The 17,396-nt window shown below is 41.4% G+C and overlaps 1 protein-coding gene across 2 annotated transcripts in view; it reads right to left on the reverse strand.

Moving 5' to 3' along the window:
- Positions 1-10,940: 10,940 nt before the first annotated feature.
- LOC134288495 (uncharacterized) overlaps positions 10,941-17,396 on the reverse strand; it is a 674,651-nt gene continuing 668,195 nt past the window's right edge. For both annotated transcript variants that reach the window (XM_062853534.1, XM_062853533.1), the window contains exon 7: positions 10,941-11,074. In XM_062853534.1, coding sequence (XP_062709518.1) covers positions 10,999-11,074 — 76 coding nt within the window. In that variant the 3' untranslated portion in view covers positions 10,941-10,998. The remainder of the gene's footprint in view (positions 11,075-17,396) is intronic.

A 17,396-nucleotide genomic window follows, 5' to 3' on the forward strand; every position in this document is an offset into this window, starting at 1 on the left:
AATATGTACGTACAGACCCTCGGTACCAGTCCTAGTCCCTCTGATTTGAATACACCATGCAACGAACGCAACTTCAAAGCCGGAATTTTATTGCCGTTCGTTGTCGTCATGAAAGTGAGTTTTACCTTCCCACGCGCGTGGGAACTTTTCTATGCTTGTTCTCTCCGCTGCTGCTCTCTATACAAGGAAGGACATAAAACAATTTGGGACCTCCCACCAATCGACGACCGGGACGTGGACCGCCATTAAAAACCCACTAAATTCCAATTCCACCTCCCTGACGGACGAGGTTGTCCGTTCGTCGTCGCATAAACTTTTCCTCTCTTTCTCTATCTCTTCTTGTATTCCGCTATGTATTTGGTAAAATGATGCTCACTGAACTGCAAAACAAATTGTTTCCGCACTTGCACCGCCGTGCCATCATCGTTGCAGGCCGAGGACAACTGAGTTGTCGGAGCAGGACGTGACCGGAAGTTTCGTGCGGTAAGAAGCTTGGTTAGAACTTTTTGTTTTGTCTGCTATGACTTTATGCCGTAGCAATTGGGCGATGGTTGTTGATGGCGGCGGCGTGGTTTGCCAGACGGCTTGGTGTGAAGATGGATGATGATGGTGGAAGTCTACTGCAATCAGCAAGTTCTTCAACTCTGAGCGGATGCGAGAGGGAACTTTTGGAATTTTTTTGTTTTGAGATTTTGAAGTTGGACACGTAATTAATATAGTTCATGTATAAATTAATATAAATTGAAGTATTATTTATATTGAAATGTTCATTAGCTGAAGCTGTGAATACGTGAATATTGAGCAAAATTAAGCAGGAAATGATGTTATTCTTCTTCATGGCATAACATCCTCACTAGCACAAAGCCTACTTTTCAACTCCACACAGTTATTAACTGAGGGCTTCCTTTGACAACATTTCAGTAACAAATTTTGAAAACGACGTATAATCAATGCTACACCATTGATTATACGTCGTTTTCAAAATTTGTTACTGATTTCCTTTTAACAGATGAACCAGCCTAGGGCTGAAAATCTCTATAATAAAGTAATAACACTAGTTTACAAAATAAAACAAAAGTCGTGAACTTCTGTCAACCACAAAAATTTTTGAAGTACAATTTAGCACTGATTTCGAAACCGTGCTTCAAAAAATTTTAAGTAGAACAGTTTTTGAGTTTTAGCTCAATATCGAGTTTTACAACTTTTAAAAATATTGAATTTACTAAAATTCAAATATCTTGCGTTTTGTTCAACCAATTTCAAATCTTTTTCCATAAATTAAGAGCTGAATACAATACCATTCGATCATCCGAATGCAGGTTTTGCGTCAGATTGATGAAATTCAAGATATTGGCGAGTTTTAGGGACGATCTCCTTAAATTTTAGCCAAATTTCCAAAAATTTAAGATGAAATGTATTTTTTTCAATAAGAAAAATTCTATCTAAAAATTCTTTCTCAACGTTTATTTGACATATCATATGTAGGCGAGTTACAGTTAAAAATTCAGCTGAATCGGAGCATTGATTACGAAGAATTAGATGTGTAAAACGAGCGACCTTGCTTAAAAATAGAACAAAAATCGATTTCAAATCATCATCCTTGTATGGAAAGTCGAAAAAAATTCCGCTCTACTGTATTTTTTTTCCTTCGCGTTTTCGAACTCAGGGCATGATTCTACACCAAAAATAATCATCAGCTTACCGAGTTCAAAAATGCTGTAAACTAGTGTAATAATATGTAACAATAATAATAACATTTTCTATGTTTATCGTATGACAGGCACGATACTCTATGCGCATGGAAGTCAAGGAAATTTTCATTACGAAAAGATCCTGGATCGACCACCAATCGAACCCATCATCTTCAGTATAGTTTTGCTCAATACCTGCATGTTAATTGCTTCTGTTATCTGGACCCTACGCTGAGGATGTCTGAGATCGATATAGGGGAAATTGTGTATTTTCGGCAGTTTTGTTCTCTTCGTCATGAGGGGTTTTTTGAAAGCTGTTGAACTGATACTTGGCCTCAAATCCTTCCCAACCAAGCTGAGTTATATGATTAAGTTTCAGGAAATTTGGCCGACAAAAACCCCTCATGACGAAGAGAACAAACCTGCCGATAATACCCATCGTCACCCTATTCGGTCGGGTCAGAACAGAATGTTACTGTTTAATGGCTAGTTTCCACCTGGTGAGTACTGTGTAAAAGGATAGGACAAGTACTGGTCAAGTAAAACTTTTTCAATCAAAATTACTTTAGCGTTCGCAGTTGATAAGTAATTCTCAGCCAAAAAGATTTGCCAACAGATGGCACTGTCATGCGATGCTGTCAGTCATGTTGTTAATTTTCCGTACGGAATAATATGTCGATGTATTATTCCGTGAGTAAAAGTGACATTTTCTCTTCCTTTTTGTTTCTTCTTTCGCACCAAAGACATCAGTGTGCATTAAGCTGTTAGTACACAGGGGCCTTAGGCCTAAAGTACACAGGGTTGAAGATTTGGCAAGGGAAGAACTCAAGATAAAACATCTGTGAAGTACAACGGAATGCGGAAGCACTATGGTATGTACTCAAAACAATTCCGCAACTCTGCCACTGCGGCAAAACGCAATGACCGGGGATTTTCTGCTTTTTTTTTAACAACTTCAGTTTGGTGAATAAGTGTGTTTCCTGGAAGAAATTAATTATGTGAGAATCTGCAGCATTGTTCTTGCTCTGTCTCGCTCTATGGGCGGTAATTGTGGGACGATCTTGGGGACGATAATGGGGTTATAGAGAGAGAGAATTAGTGCAGTAAAAATCCAAAGATTTTGAAAACAAACTACCTGGTCAATCCATGAGCTGGCTAGTTCTCGAAAATTACTAAAAGAGTTCTATCAGGAGTTCCTCGATAATTCCTCCAGAATGTCCCCCAGGAGTTTACGGGAATTCATCCAGAAGTTCTCTTCCAGTTCTTCCTCCAGGAGATTATCAGGAATTCCTCCGGAGTTTCCCGAAAATTCCTCAAGGAGTGTTCCGAAAATTCCTCCAAGGATTTCCCAGGAAATCATCCAGAAATTTTCAGGTGAATCCTCGATAAAACTTCCGAGAGTTCCCGGGTATGCCTCCAGAAGTTCCCCGTTAATTCCTTAAGGGGTATATCCAGGAGTTCCAGGAGAGGATCTACCAAAAGTATTGCTAAGTGAATTCAAAGCATCTTGTCTAATCCCTAATGTTTTTCCGAAAGTTTGAGCAACACTTTCTTTAAAAGACATGTTTTTACAGACCAAATTCTGTAAAAAAAATTCGAAATAGTTTCTTGGTAGAAATGCTGAATATGAAGTAATATATACAAGAAATTTTTTCGCCGATAGAAACAAAATGGAAATTATTATCATTTTATTTTAGTGAAATTAAACAAATTTCTGTTAACGAGTTCAGCCATAAGTCCAAAATCCATGGCTGAGAACCTGTGAAACTTAGCATAAACACATTATTTAAGCGAAACACGTCGTTCTTAACAACACAGGCCAAACATGTCTAAAGGTTCCATTTGCAGAAGGGAGGCTCTCTTTGGTTTTCCTCTCTTTCGTTAATATCTCAGTTGTTTATTTGTATTATGATTGTCCCCTTGCATTGAACGATGGTCAAAACAATCGTCTTTTGATTTGTACTGCAAAAATAGTTGAAAAGTGTACCATTTCTTTGCAATAATTGAAAGAGAAAGTGAACAAAGAGAACCTCTCAAATGGAGGTAGGACCTATTGAAATGTGTGGTCTGAACAGTTTCGAATATTTTCGAAAATTCGAAAAAGTAGCCTTTTACAGTTTTTAAAACTGATATTGGCCAATTTCAGTAGGTAATATTAATTTTCATGAAAATTTTAAAATATGTGTGAAATTTCTGATTTTCATTATGGAATTTATGAGTGTGCCTCTTACTAATACATTTCAAAACCAGTTCGCGGGCCGCACAAAACCTGGTCGAGGGCCGCATGCGGCCCGCGGGCCGCAGTTTGGTGACCACTGCCTTAAAGGGTATATCCAGGAGTTCCCCACAAATTCTTCCAGGAGTTCTTCGGGAATTCATCAAGGGGATTTTTGAGAATTTCTGCAAGAGTTCCCCGTGAATTCTTGAAGGAGTTCCCCGAGAACTCTTGCAGAAAATCCCCTGGAATTCCCCAATGAGTTTCCAGGAAATTCCCCCAGGAGTTTCCCAGGAACTCATCTAAAATTACCTCGGTTATTCCACCAGAAGTTCACCAATAATTCCACCATGACTTCTTCGGGAAATTTTCCAGGAGTTCCTCCGAAATTCTCGTGCAATTCTTTCAGAATTCCTGCAGGACTTCCCCGAGAATCCCCGAATGGATTCCTGGAGAAATTTATTGGAGAAATCCCTGAAGTAATTTCTTGAGCAATCACCAGAGGATCTTCTGGAGAAAATCTTCAAAAAATCCTTCTAAGATTTTTCTAATAATTTCTCCAGGGATTCCACCGGAGATTCTTCCAGGAATTTCTCCGGAGATTCCTTCAGGAATTTCTCTCAAGATTCCTCCAGAAATTACTGCAGGAATCTTTGGGGGAATTCTTGGAGGAATTTCCGGAGGAATTCCTAGAGGAATCTCCTGTGGAATTCCTGGAGAAATCTCCGTAGGAATTCCGGGAGTAATTTCTGGAAGAATCTCCGGAGGGATTCCGGGAGGAACTTTTGGAGGAAATCCAGGAGGTATTTCTGGAGGAATCTCCGAAGAAACCTCCGGAGGTTTTTTAGGAGGATCTTTTGAAGGAATCTCCGGAAGGTTTTCCCCGAGGAATTTCCAAAAAAATCTCCAGAGGAGTTCCTGCAGGAATCTCCAGAGAAATTTCTGGAGGAATCTTTGGAAGAATTATTGGAGAAATCTCAAGAGGAATTTCTGGAGAAATGTCCGGAGGAGTAGGAATCTCCGGAGGAATTCCTGGAGGAATTTTTGGAGGAATTATTGGAGAAATCTTAGAATGCATTCCTGTAGAAGTCCTAGAAGGAACTCTTTGAATGATATCGGAAGGAATTTCTGCGGGAATCTCTGAATAAATATCTGAGTGAACCCTGAAAAAAAAAAAATACTACAGCAATCACTCATGGCGGGATTTTTTGTAGAACTTCTAATGAAAATCTAAGAGACATTTTGAGACAATCCCCGGCGAACTCCTGGTGGATTTTCTGGTGGAGCACCTGGAAGAATTTCAAGAGAATTTTCTGGTAAATCTCAAAGAAAAACCTTCGTACGGAATGCCAGAAGATTCATCACAAAGAATCCTTCGTGGATCTTCATTCAATTCCCTGTGAAGCTTTGCCCCAGTATTTCTTCAAGAACTCCATGAAGTAACCGTCAGAGACCCAGCAGAATTCCTCCCACCGTAGTGCGAATCCGTAGTCTAGATTTTCCCCAGAAGCCTACCCAAAATTTATAAATTAAATCATTTTCCCCACACGCGCGCGAAAAAGTACATTTCAATTTCAATAACATTTCCTGAAAAAACGAACGAAATTTCTTCAAGTCCAAATCGTAAACAACCTGGTGTCCTTTTCTTTCACATCCTTCTTACAGCATCGTTTCGTTAAAATGCTGTCAGTTGAACAAATGTCAAAATTACTTATGGAAAAAGGAGGAATTTTACTTGAGCGCTCTACTTGGGAGCAGGAAACTAAGCTTAAAGGAAAACAAACGATATAACAATACTAATATGAAACGAGCTCACCAATGAATGTATCAGTGGTGAGCTTGTTCCACATGATTATTATTATGCGTATCATAATGCACTTTCTACAGGTGGTGTCGCACTCACTGATGATGATAATTTTTGATTTGATCATCATCTAATCAGAAATCACATTATATATTTGGTTTGGTTTATCTAGAGATTCTTCTAAGAACGTCTGCGGGAATTGTAGCCCTGCAGGAGGTGTGTTTGTCAGAATCAACGGTACGAACGTTTAGAGGTAACCATACCATCTACTAATCGGGCTGCAAAGCTGTGAGTCAATAAGGAGAGCGTCCAACATAGCTCTGGTCCTCACAAGTTCCTACCTCATGCTTCCACGGGTCATGCGATGACAAAGACCGCTAGCCAGGAATGGCATGTTCTTTAGTGTGAGTGCAAGTGTGCGCGGTTTTAATTAACATTTTCAGTGCGGAATACCACCCCTGCCGCCAGCTAAGAGTTGAGTGCCTAGCTGGTAGTGCAGCCTGGGCACTGTTATCCTTCTGATTTCAGCTAGATTGAGGAGGTACGATCCGAGCGTATGTTCACCAAGGAGGTGCGGCTCAAACAGCGTCTGTTCTGGTATCCAGCGGCTGAGTAAGAAACGCTGCACCACGCCCAGCTAGATCCAAGGTGGCAGCCCCACCATGGTGGATAGGGGACCTTAGACGTATAACCTACGGTTCTCGAAACCCAAAAACCGTTACAAAAACCAAGTCTAGTCAATGATAAATGCCGTATGAAGCTTGAGATCCTAGGATTGAGCGAAGTCCGTAGGCCAAACTTTGGAGAACACGGATTGGCATTGGGCAAGGTTCTACTATACTCAGGCCTACGAGGTGAACACGCTCTTCGCCACCGTGGAGTTGGTTTCCTGCTCAGCGTTCACACACACGCTGCGTTCATGAACCTATTAATGTGAGAGAATAATTGTAGCCACATTCAGAACACAGGTACGAAACCTTACCATGGTCCAATAGTACGCACCAACCGATGCTGCCGAATTGCAAGGTAAAGAGAACTGTTACAGTCAACTGAATGCTGTCGTGGATAAGATTCCAAAAGGTGATATCAAGATCCTCATGGGCGACTTCAACGCGAAGGTTGGTTCCGACAACTCGGACTATGAGCACGTCATAATTATTTTCTTCTCTCTTTCAAACAATCCTATGATCCACCAAAGCATCCACCTGTTCGGCACATATTTTCCGACGAAATGATAAATAATTGGTGATTTTTTCCAATCCAATCCAGCTGCAGTAATGTTTTCTTTGGTGCTTTTGGATGAGTAGGGGAAAATGAAGAAACAAATAAGATGCACAAATTTGTAAACAGAAGCATAGGCTCTGTAAGAGAGAGACAAAATGTGTTGCCAAATGCGTAACATATCTCCCAACCTTTTTGCTCCTAGCATTTAAAGAGCAGTTGAAAAGCATTCTGTATGCTCCCAAGTGAAACCACTTCAAGCAGTTGAAATGCTAATTAACAGCCGAAAGCTTTTAAGCAGCACAGCTTATGCTAACTCAAGGCAGCTATGCATTCGAACTGCTTATGTAGGGCAGCAAGCAGTTTAAATGCGTAATACGGGCTGATACACGGCTTATTCAAATGCTTAGTGGTTACCAGGGTGGTCGTCTGCAGCGGTATGTTTTGTTGAATCTAGAATCAAATGGTCCGATTTTCGAAATGGTCGTTTTTTGCTTAGCGGGTCGATAAAGCTCCCAAATTGTCCGGTGATCCGGAATCCGCATCTATAAACCCGCTTATTGAAAATGAAGGGCACTTCTACTTCCTTTTTGTCCCAGAGCTCGTTTGTGGTGGACAGAAGGGCTAGGCTGTATTCCCTATTCCCCTGAAGCGTTACGTAATTTATTGAGACTCGATTGTAAACAAAAGTGTCACAAGTGTGGAAATTGGTGAAATTTTAGAAACTACAGTGAAAAAAATAATACATTGTATCAACTACTATCACTATCATACTATCATACTATCAAGTAATCATAAAACTGTTGATCGGAAAGTGAGTTTTCGTTTAAAAAAGTTCTGCTGCCCATCGGATACATAGCGACAGTGGTAAGTTATGTGCTACGACAACTGGCTGAACTTGTTTGCTGTTCATATGGCGGCCACAAAACCCACAAATTTGAATTTATTCCAGCGTGTTTTCTTGAAATACAGTTCATTTAATATTAACAATAATCGGTGGTTTCAACTTTGATCATGCATTCCTTCAAACAGTTTCCTGAAAAAATAATTTAGGATGCTTTCCCCATGAATTGGATACATATTTCCGGGAAACTAGTTCCAGTGGCTGCCAAAAAGTATTGCACACCGTGAACTATGTTCCTACTCCCGTGAACTACAGTCTTGCTTCCAAGAACATAGTTCCTATTTTCGTGAACTAAGTTCTCGATAACATGAATTAATGCTGCCGAACGCTCCGTTACGGAGGCGTTACGAGTGCGTTGTGGAACTAAGTTCTGAGATTTGTGATTATTATTCATGGTGTATATTCGTAAACGAAAATCTGTCATGTTCCAGCTTTCGTGATCGAATGTTGACAATTTTAGGAACGGATTATTTTGCGTGCAGAAGCGGGAACTAAATCTGCAAATAAGCGATAGATTGAAACCCATTAGGACAGCGCAGTAGTGGCAGACCGAGAGGCTCATGGCGGCATAGCCTCAACAACGAAATCAAGCAAATCGACAAAAATTTCAAGGCGATGCAATAATGGCTGGGAATTGCCCAGGATGGAGAGGTTTCAATTCGAGCCTCTGCACCACCACAGGTGCTCAGGACTGAAAGCAAGCAGAGGGGAAAAGTTGAATTAGAATTTTGAGTATTGATAAAACCGGAATTATATGTTGACGAAATCGGATAGTGACAAAAACGAAACATGCCTGTATTCAACAAAAATACTGTCAGAAAGACGATTTGCCAGAATTTTTCCATTGCTACTAGTAATCCTCAGGAAACTCTACAATGTATTCAGCAAGGATTGCCCATAGATATGTGAACATTGGTTCTCAATCTCTCCCTGAAATTCTCCTAACAATTTGACAAGTTGAGTGATTCGCCTATTGTTGACTTAAAGGACGATTTAAGAGAGCTTAAGTTGGAGGGTTGGGATAGCATAGTGACTGGTGAGCTTATCGAACTGTCTAAGGGTGTCCAAGAGCATGAGTATAGGTCATCGGAGGTACCAGCGTTAACAAGTGATCTCTTACTGCATTACAAATAAGGATTAAAATCACATAAGCTCATATATGTTCAATAAACTGCACCCTGAAACCTCCTCAAATGCCATGAACCGCTTGAATCCTCTCTGATGATCTCTTGAAAGCCCTCGGAAACGCTTAGAGTGTTCATATTTTTCAGCAATTTTGCTTTTCTCAGTTGACAAACAGTTATCGAGATCAACTCCAATGTGATCGTAAAATTTAGGATTGGGGTAAATTTGTTTAGTAAATATTACTTAAAACGGCTTAGTGACCAACTGTGAAGGACAAATGGTCGAAATACTTTTGCTGTTGATGATGAAGATATAACTCAGCCTAAGGTGAATATGTAATTAAGCCATATGCCGAATTACAAGAGCATAAATCTGAAGAACTAAACAGTGAAGTGCTTTAAAAAGTTCATCGACTGGTTTCCTGCTGGTGGGGACCAAACGATCAAGTTTTCAGTTAACCCTCCAGCAGTCGCGTCTTTGACTACCTGCAACGACGCCACGCTCACTCTGTGTACCAAAAGCGTGCATTTTTCATGGTGCGTGTACTCAGTACACGACGCGACCGCTCCCGGGTTAAAACCCACATCTGGTTGTGCTTCGAAAATTTGAGGCGTGACTTTGTTACACTCAGAATATTCTTTCGTTAAACCTCAACGAATATGCTTCGTAAAACCAGTTTTCGTAAATTGGAAGCAATTTGCGTAAAATGTACGGTTCATTCGTACCACCATGCTGAAACAGTACAAATGGAGTTGTATCATGTACGAAATCACGAATCCGACAGACGCTAAAGTTGCTCATTCGTAGATTTTAGCTCCCGCTTTGTAGAATGAAACAAAATAAACAAATGTCAAACATTTTTTACTAATCATGCGTAAAAAGAAAATTTCGCTTCGTAGAATGCAACAAAGCTTTGCAGTCATCACTGACGATTGATTGGATCGCAGAGAAAACAAAGCAACATGTTTTAATGAGCATATGACGGTGCGTGTGCGAGAAGAGGAAAGAAAACATGCTCTCGGTTGAAAAGTAAAAGTTATTTATAAACAGAACCAAAGTGGAAAGCGTTCTGGTTGTTTTCGGACGGCTTCAACAAGCGTCAACAGATGGGTGGCTAGCACTGGTAGGTATAAATCAGAAGATACGTGATTCGAAGCCTGTGATATCTAAGTGGATGAACGTGTGGTATTTTTTTAAAGCATGTTTTATGTTATGTTACGGGTATAAATATTTGTTACAATTATAAGACAGAATAATTTTTTAATGTGTTATAAGATTATTATTCGTTCGTTCTTTGTGTTGTATGTTTCATTTTAACTTATATATATTCCCATACTTTTAATGCACATTTATAGGGTTCTGGAAAAATAGAGGCCCATGAAATGCAATCCCACTTTGATTGCCGACTTTCAGGCTATTTCGGGCAGCGGTCAAGTACTAGAGATGTAAACCTTCCCCTGCCACGGACTTCAAGTTGTTAAGCTCAAGTATCGAACCCTGAAACGAGATGCCCGATTAGGATTAGTTTTCCTAGACAAAACCAAGCTATGAACACAGCAACAAATGATGTGAACTAAAAGGCAAAATGCCAACTAAAATACAATTTCAGGATGACTGATGGACCCAAACTAATAAATGAAACCTCATCATCCTGTGATCGGAAGGAGTTATCCATCTGGATAACAGGGCACATTTATGTTATGTGTTGTGCTACGTCAATTTGTGATGTCTGTATATTGTGCATTTGTAAGGTTCTATGTATGCCGTGAAGTGTTAATGGTTTGTAATAATTAATTTCTTTTATTTTTGTAACAGTTATTCCGACAAAAAAAAGAGACAGAAAAACTTGTCGGAGCGATTTTATACGAAACGAACTCATGCATATTACGAAGCTTTTCGTTGCAGAAAACAACGAATGGCATTTGTAAACAAGACAACCGATTTCGTACAATGAAACAAAATTTATTTTCAGTGTATGTATCAACCTTGAACCAGGTAAAGGTTCAAACCCCTAGTATTCGATTACCACAATTTGAAGTTATAAGATAACATTTCGACTTACCGAATTTGGTGAAAATATTGCCGACAGCTCCAAGTCATCCGAGGTCAGATTGCTGGAAAAGAACAAACCAGAAAATAGTTCACGTTAGCACTTACTACGTATGATGCACAATTAAATTTATTCATTACAGCCTTATAAATTCTCACGACTTGACAAGCTCTAGCGCGACGGATAATGTGAAATTTAATTATCTATAATAGCCATCGAAGGAGAAGGAGGAGGAGGAAACAATTAATGGGGATCGGCCAAACTAAAACGCGCTTCTCCTTCCAGTACCCCCAGTCCGTAATTCTTCACGGAAAATTAACTTTCGATGTTCTTTGCCACGGGACATTTGAGTTGAAACTTGTTTGGAAGCTATGTATTTAGTTGCTAGAAACTGGAAATTCATTCCCGGCAAAACACCACACGAATCATTGAACCTTCCAGCGCTGTGGCCTGCCAGCGGATCAGCCTAATTATCAATTATTCAATCTAATTACTACGCGCCAAAACAACTCGAACTCGCCATGCCATTCCATTCGTCACAGCGAATTCCATTCACAGTTTTTTTTTTCAGTATGCATCGAAAAGTGATATTTTCCTTTTACCGTTCTTACACACAAGAAAGAGTTTAGAAATCATTCTTCAAATCGTCTTTCGATCAAATCCGAAAAAAACTTAAACTTTATAAGCGATAATGTTACAACATTGACTAGTCAAAGACTGGAAAAAGATCCGACGCTTGTGACAAAAGATATAACGTCTGATGAATGAATAAAATCTCACTTTTTACCAAGCTTTTTATCTAACTTTTTTTTTCTCAAACGTCAAATCACTTTGTGATATTCGATCAAGTTTATCGGCATATCCTAGGCTAGACTTTAACATCATTAGTTCTAGGGTTTTAGAGAAATTTGAGCTTCTTATAAGAGTCAGTGCTGAAAATGTCATTTCGACATATCTAAATTCAACCACCTACAGCTCATTTTATAAGCTTAACCTGAGAATATGGTATATCAAAAACTTGTGCGGCTAGACCAGTATTACAAGAAAGCTACGGAAATACAGCTCTTTTTCGAATATTTAAGGCAAATGTCACGGACCATCTTAGAAAAATCGAGCCAAGGGCTGAAAGTCTCTAATAAAGTCTCTAATAAAGATAAATCAATCGAAAAATGCCGATTGATCTTCACCGTGAATATCAAATGGCATTTTTCAAAGGTAGTCTGTGACATTGACCTTAAGTATTCGAAAAAGAGCGATATTTCCGTGACTTTCTTCTAGAACTGGTCTAAACGCACAAGTTTTTCAAATACTATATTTTCAGGTTCAGCTTATAAAATGAGCTGTAGGTGGTTGAATTTAGATATGTCGAAATGACAGTTTCAGCACTGTGAGAGGCATGCAAAAAAGTACGTTTGTCCATGCTAAACCTCATCCCAAATTTCAATCGCAATGTGGTATACAAGGAAAGCAACTCATTCCACTTAAATTTCGAACAGTTGTTTTAGATGCAAAAGACATTGAGAAAGTTTTGTTCCAAAAAAATTACCTTGTTGAATGTGTGATAGACAACACAAACTTACCCCACAGATTGTGGTATTCTACATTTCTTGATTTTCAGCATATTTCCGAGCATCGACAACTTTGGTTAGTGTAAGAAGGGTTCAGTTCCCCACCAGTGAAATTGTTCACGTATTTTATTATTGATTTAACTATTGATGTACAAACCCAGACCCAGATCCGGCCCCCTTGCAGCGGGTACATCTCGCTGATTAGCCATTTATTACCACGAGCGAGCGGTGGTGTCGCGTCGCGTCACCGACGCGAAGTAATCATAAAACAAAATTCCTTTTGGCTGGTGGTGACGGGAGGCGGTACACGGCGGTGAGGATTTTATTATTCGAACGGTGACAGTCATCGTGGGACAATAACACTGTTTAATTGATAATTTGTCCGTTCACGCTACCGGTCAGTTTCCGCGGATATTGGTGCATTGGTGAAAGGGAATCGGCGCTCGTCGCATGGTTTGCAGTTTATTCATTCGAAAGGAAATCTCATCATGTCCGCACTTATTGGATCCATTAAGCGAGCCATTTGTTTTATTTTAATAGTAATAAAGGAAATCGTATACACACGATGAAGATGATTATGATAATATAGCGCCACCTTCATGTTGTGTCGTTAACAGTTACCAGTTATGGCTAGCACCTAAAATTCGCCATAGTTGATTCTCAACACAAATCAACAAGAAAAAAATGTTGACAACAGATCGCGTTATAAAAATATGGTTGCCCTTAATCAAACTTCACAATTTGCTCAAATTACATACATACATACATACACATACATTTATTTGTTCAACATCACATTTAAGACAAGACATATTCAACAATAGTACGCCACAATACTCGGTCGCGCCCAATGCTCGCCAGGTATCGCCGTATCAGTTGCAAACACCAGCTTTGCAGAGTTGTTTGCCGGCATTCTTGCAACATGCCCTGCCCACCGTATCCTTCCATCTTTGGCCACCTTCTGGATGCTAGGTTCGCCGTGAAGTGCAGCGAGCTCGTGGTTCATCCTTTTCCGCCACACGCCGTTCTCCTGTACGCCGCCGAAGATTGTCCTTAGCACGCGTCGTTCGAAAACTCCGAGTGCTTGCAGGTCCTCCTCGAGCATCTTCCATGTCTCGTGTCCGTAGAGAACCACCGGTCTTATTAACGTCTTGTACATGGTACATTTGGTGCGGGGGTGAATCTTTTTTGACCGCAGTTTCTTCTGGAGCCCATTGTAGGCACGACTTCCAATGATGATGCGCCTTCGTATTTCATGGCTCACGTTGTTGTCAACCGTCAGTAAGAATCCGAGGTAGACGAATTCCTTCACCACCTCGAAAATTCCCCGTCTATCGTAACATTACTACCCAGACGGATCCGGTCGTGTTCGGTTCCGCCTATCTGCATGTACTTTGTTTTTGAGACATTCAACACCAGTCCGACCTTTGCTGCTTCGCGTTTCAGGTGGGTGCACAGCTTTGCCACCGTTCCAAATGTTCTAGTGAAAATGTCCATGTCGTCCGCAAAGCACACAAATTGACCGGGTTTTGTGAAAATCGTTCCCCGACTGTTGAGCCCGACTCGTAGCATCACATCTTCCAGAGCGATGTTGAAGAGTAGGCATGAGAGTCCGTCAGCTTGTCGCAGTCCCCGGCGAGATTCGAATGAACTGGATAGTTCATCCGAAAACCTTACGCAGTTTTGCACACCGTCCATCGTTGCTTTAATCAGTCTAGTCAGCTTCCCAGAAAAGCCGTTTTCGTCCATGATTCTCCATAGCTCTGCGCGGTCGATACTGTCGTATGCCGCTTTGAAGTCAATGAAAAGGTGATGCGTTGGGACCTGGCATTCACGGCATTTCTGGAGGATTTGCCGTACGGTAAAGATCTGGTCCGTTGTCGACCGGCCGTCGATGAAGCCAGCCTGATAACTTCCCACGAACTCATTTGTTTTAGGTAACAGACGACGGAAGATGATCTGGGATAGCACTTTGTAGGCAGCATTCAAAATAGTGATCGCCCTGAAGTTCTCACATTCAAAATGGTCGCCTTTCTTGTGAATGAGGCAGATTACCCCTTCCTTCCACTCCTCCGGTAGTTGTTCGGTTTCCCAGATCCTGACTATCAGCCGATGCAGACAGGTGGCCAACTTTTCTGGGCCCATCTTGATGAGTTCAGCTGCGATACCATCCTTACCAGCTGCTTTGTTGGTTTTGAGCTGGTGAATGGCATCCTTAACTTCCCCCAGCGTGGGAGTTGGTTCATTTCCGTCCTCCGCTGCACCGGCGTCGTCGTTTCTTCCGTTGCCGTGGGCTCCCGTGCCTACGTTCTCCACGCCGTTCAGATACTGAACGAAGTGCTGCTTCCATCTTTCGATCACCTCAAGTCCGTCCGTCAAGAGGCCTCCGTCTTTATCCCTGCATATTTCGGCTCGCGGCACGAAGCCGTTGCGGGATGCCTTGAGCTTCTGGTAGAACTTCCGTGTTTCTTGGGAACGGCACAGCAGCTCCATTTCTTCACACTCCGCTTCTTCCAGGCAGCGCTTTTTCTCCCAAAAGAGGCGGGTCTGCTGTTTCTGCTTCTGTTTGTAACGCTCCACGTTCTGTCGAGTCCCTTGCTGCAGCATTACCGCCCTCGCTGCGTTCTTCTCTTCCAAAACCGTTCTGCACTCTTCGTCGAACCATTCGTTCCGTCGATTCCGTTCCACATACCCGCTCTAGGTTGTACCGTGGTGGTCGCCGGTACCGTACATTGCTGATGACGGAGAGTTTTGGGCGCAGTTTGACCATTATTAGGTAGTGGTTGCAGTCGATGTCGGTGCCACGATAGGTCCTGACGTCGACAATGTTGGAGAAGTATCGTCCGTCAATCAGAACGTGGTCGATTTGAGATTCCGTCTGCTGTGGTGATCTCCAGGTGTAACGATAAGAGAGGCTGTGTTGGAAAAACGTGCTACGTATGGCCATATTTTTGGAGGCGGCGAAATCAATGAGTCGTAGGCTGTTTTCGTTCGTCTGCTGGTGGGCGCTGAACTTACCAATCGTCGGTCTGAATTCGTCTTTCTGGCCTACTTGAGCGTTTAAATCTCCTATGATGATCTTGACGTTGTGGCTTGGTACTCGCGTTTGAGCTGCACATAAAATGCGTCCTTGTCATCATCAGTGATTCCGGAGTGTGGGCTGTGCACGTTTATTAGGCTGAAGTTGAAGAATCGGCCCTTGATCCTCAACCTGCACATTATTTCGTCGATCGGCAACCAACCGATCACGCGCCTCTGCATATCACCCATCACTATGAAAGCTGTTCCCAGCTCGCGTGTGTTGCCGCAGCTCTGGTAGATGGTATGATGACCTCTAAACGTTCGCACCATGGATCCTGTCCAACACACCTCCTGCATCGTAGCGATGCCGAACCCGCGGTCCTTCAGTAGATCGGCGAGTATGCGGGTGCTCCCAATGAAGTTGAGAGATCGGCAGTTCCACGTACCGAGTTTCCAATCGCAAGTCCTTTTTGTTCGCTGGGGTCGTTGCCGTTGGTCTCGGTTCGTATTATTCTGTTGCTGATTTTCCGCTACAATGGTTTTTTTACGGCTGGCTCGTAGGGCCTGACACCAACCCCCTACTTTCCGGAGGACCATAGTGCACAGTTGAGCTTAGAGTCCTTTCCTGGCACTCGGACGTAGATCAGCCGCCCCTTACATGGGGATCAGACGCTGTTGTGAGCCGCTCCTTCTGGAGAACAGACGCTCAGGTTTGCTGAAGCAATTCTTCCAGGAGCTCTTGTAGAGATTTTCCCAAGAACTCCTCGAGAGATCGTCCAGACATACCTCCAGGAATTCCTTCAAAGATTTCCGAGTCTTCAGAGATTCTTCCAGGAGCTGCTCTAGAGATTTCTCAAGGGATTCCTCGGAGATTCATCCAGGAAATGCTTCGGAGATTTCTTCATGATTACTTCCATAGACTCCTTCAAGATTTTCGAAAATGATTCATCCAGAAATTTCTGCAGAGATTCCTCTAAGAATTTCCACTGAGATTCCTCCAGAAATTCTCTCCAGATAACTCTCCTGAGCATCATTAGAAAAGCCCTCCAAATCGTTCCAGGATTATCGCAAGATATTTCTTCAGGAATTCCTACCGGGATTTCTTCATGAATGTTTTCGGAAACTCTTCTAGGAATACCCCTCAAACTTCCTGGATTATACAGGTATACCTCGAAATGTCCACAAAATCGAAGTTTACATAAAATCGAAGCAAATTTTTTATTGTTATTGTTTTTATGTAAATTTTATACCAAAATGTACCAAAACATATAAAAATTGCATGAAAATGGAGTTTTCGATAAAAGGCTCTGAGTTTTTGGCATTTATTAGTAATTCTCGCTAAATAACGAATAAACCACTATCTCGCTTTTTTTTTTGGTACGATCGGAATCTTTTGTCTGCAAAACTATGTATGGTTGATTCAAAAGCTAATATTTTGAGAAATGGACATACACAATAACGTTATTTGCATGAATGTCCAAAATAAATTAAAAAACGTTTCTAAATTCCTCCAGGGATCCCATCTGAACTTCCTCAAAGGGTTCCTTCGGAAATTTAGAGATTCGTGACAATGACAAGCACCTGATGGAGCATGATTACTGGTTGGCTGTATTTTCCGAACAATCTTTCTGTACGACTAGTGTAGGTTTGTGCCGCTATCTGCTCGGTCGCCTTTTTTGTTGCAATTCTGGGGTGTTAAATTAAATTAGGTGAACCCGGAATTATTAACTTTATTACGACGGTGTACGAATAAAACTTTCCACATCAAATCATGCTACAGAATATTTCAGAAAATCT

The sequence above is a fragment of the Aedes albopictus genome, chromosome 2 (assembly GCF_035046485.1).
Source record: "Aedes albopictus strain Foshan chromosome 2, AalbF5, whole genome shotgun sequence".
NCBI classification, from domain to species: Eukaryota; Metazoa; Arthropoda; class Insecta; order Diptera; family Culicidae; genus Aedes; species Aedes albopictus.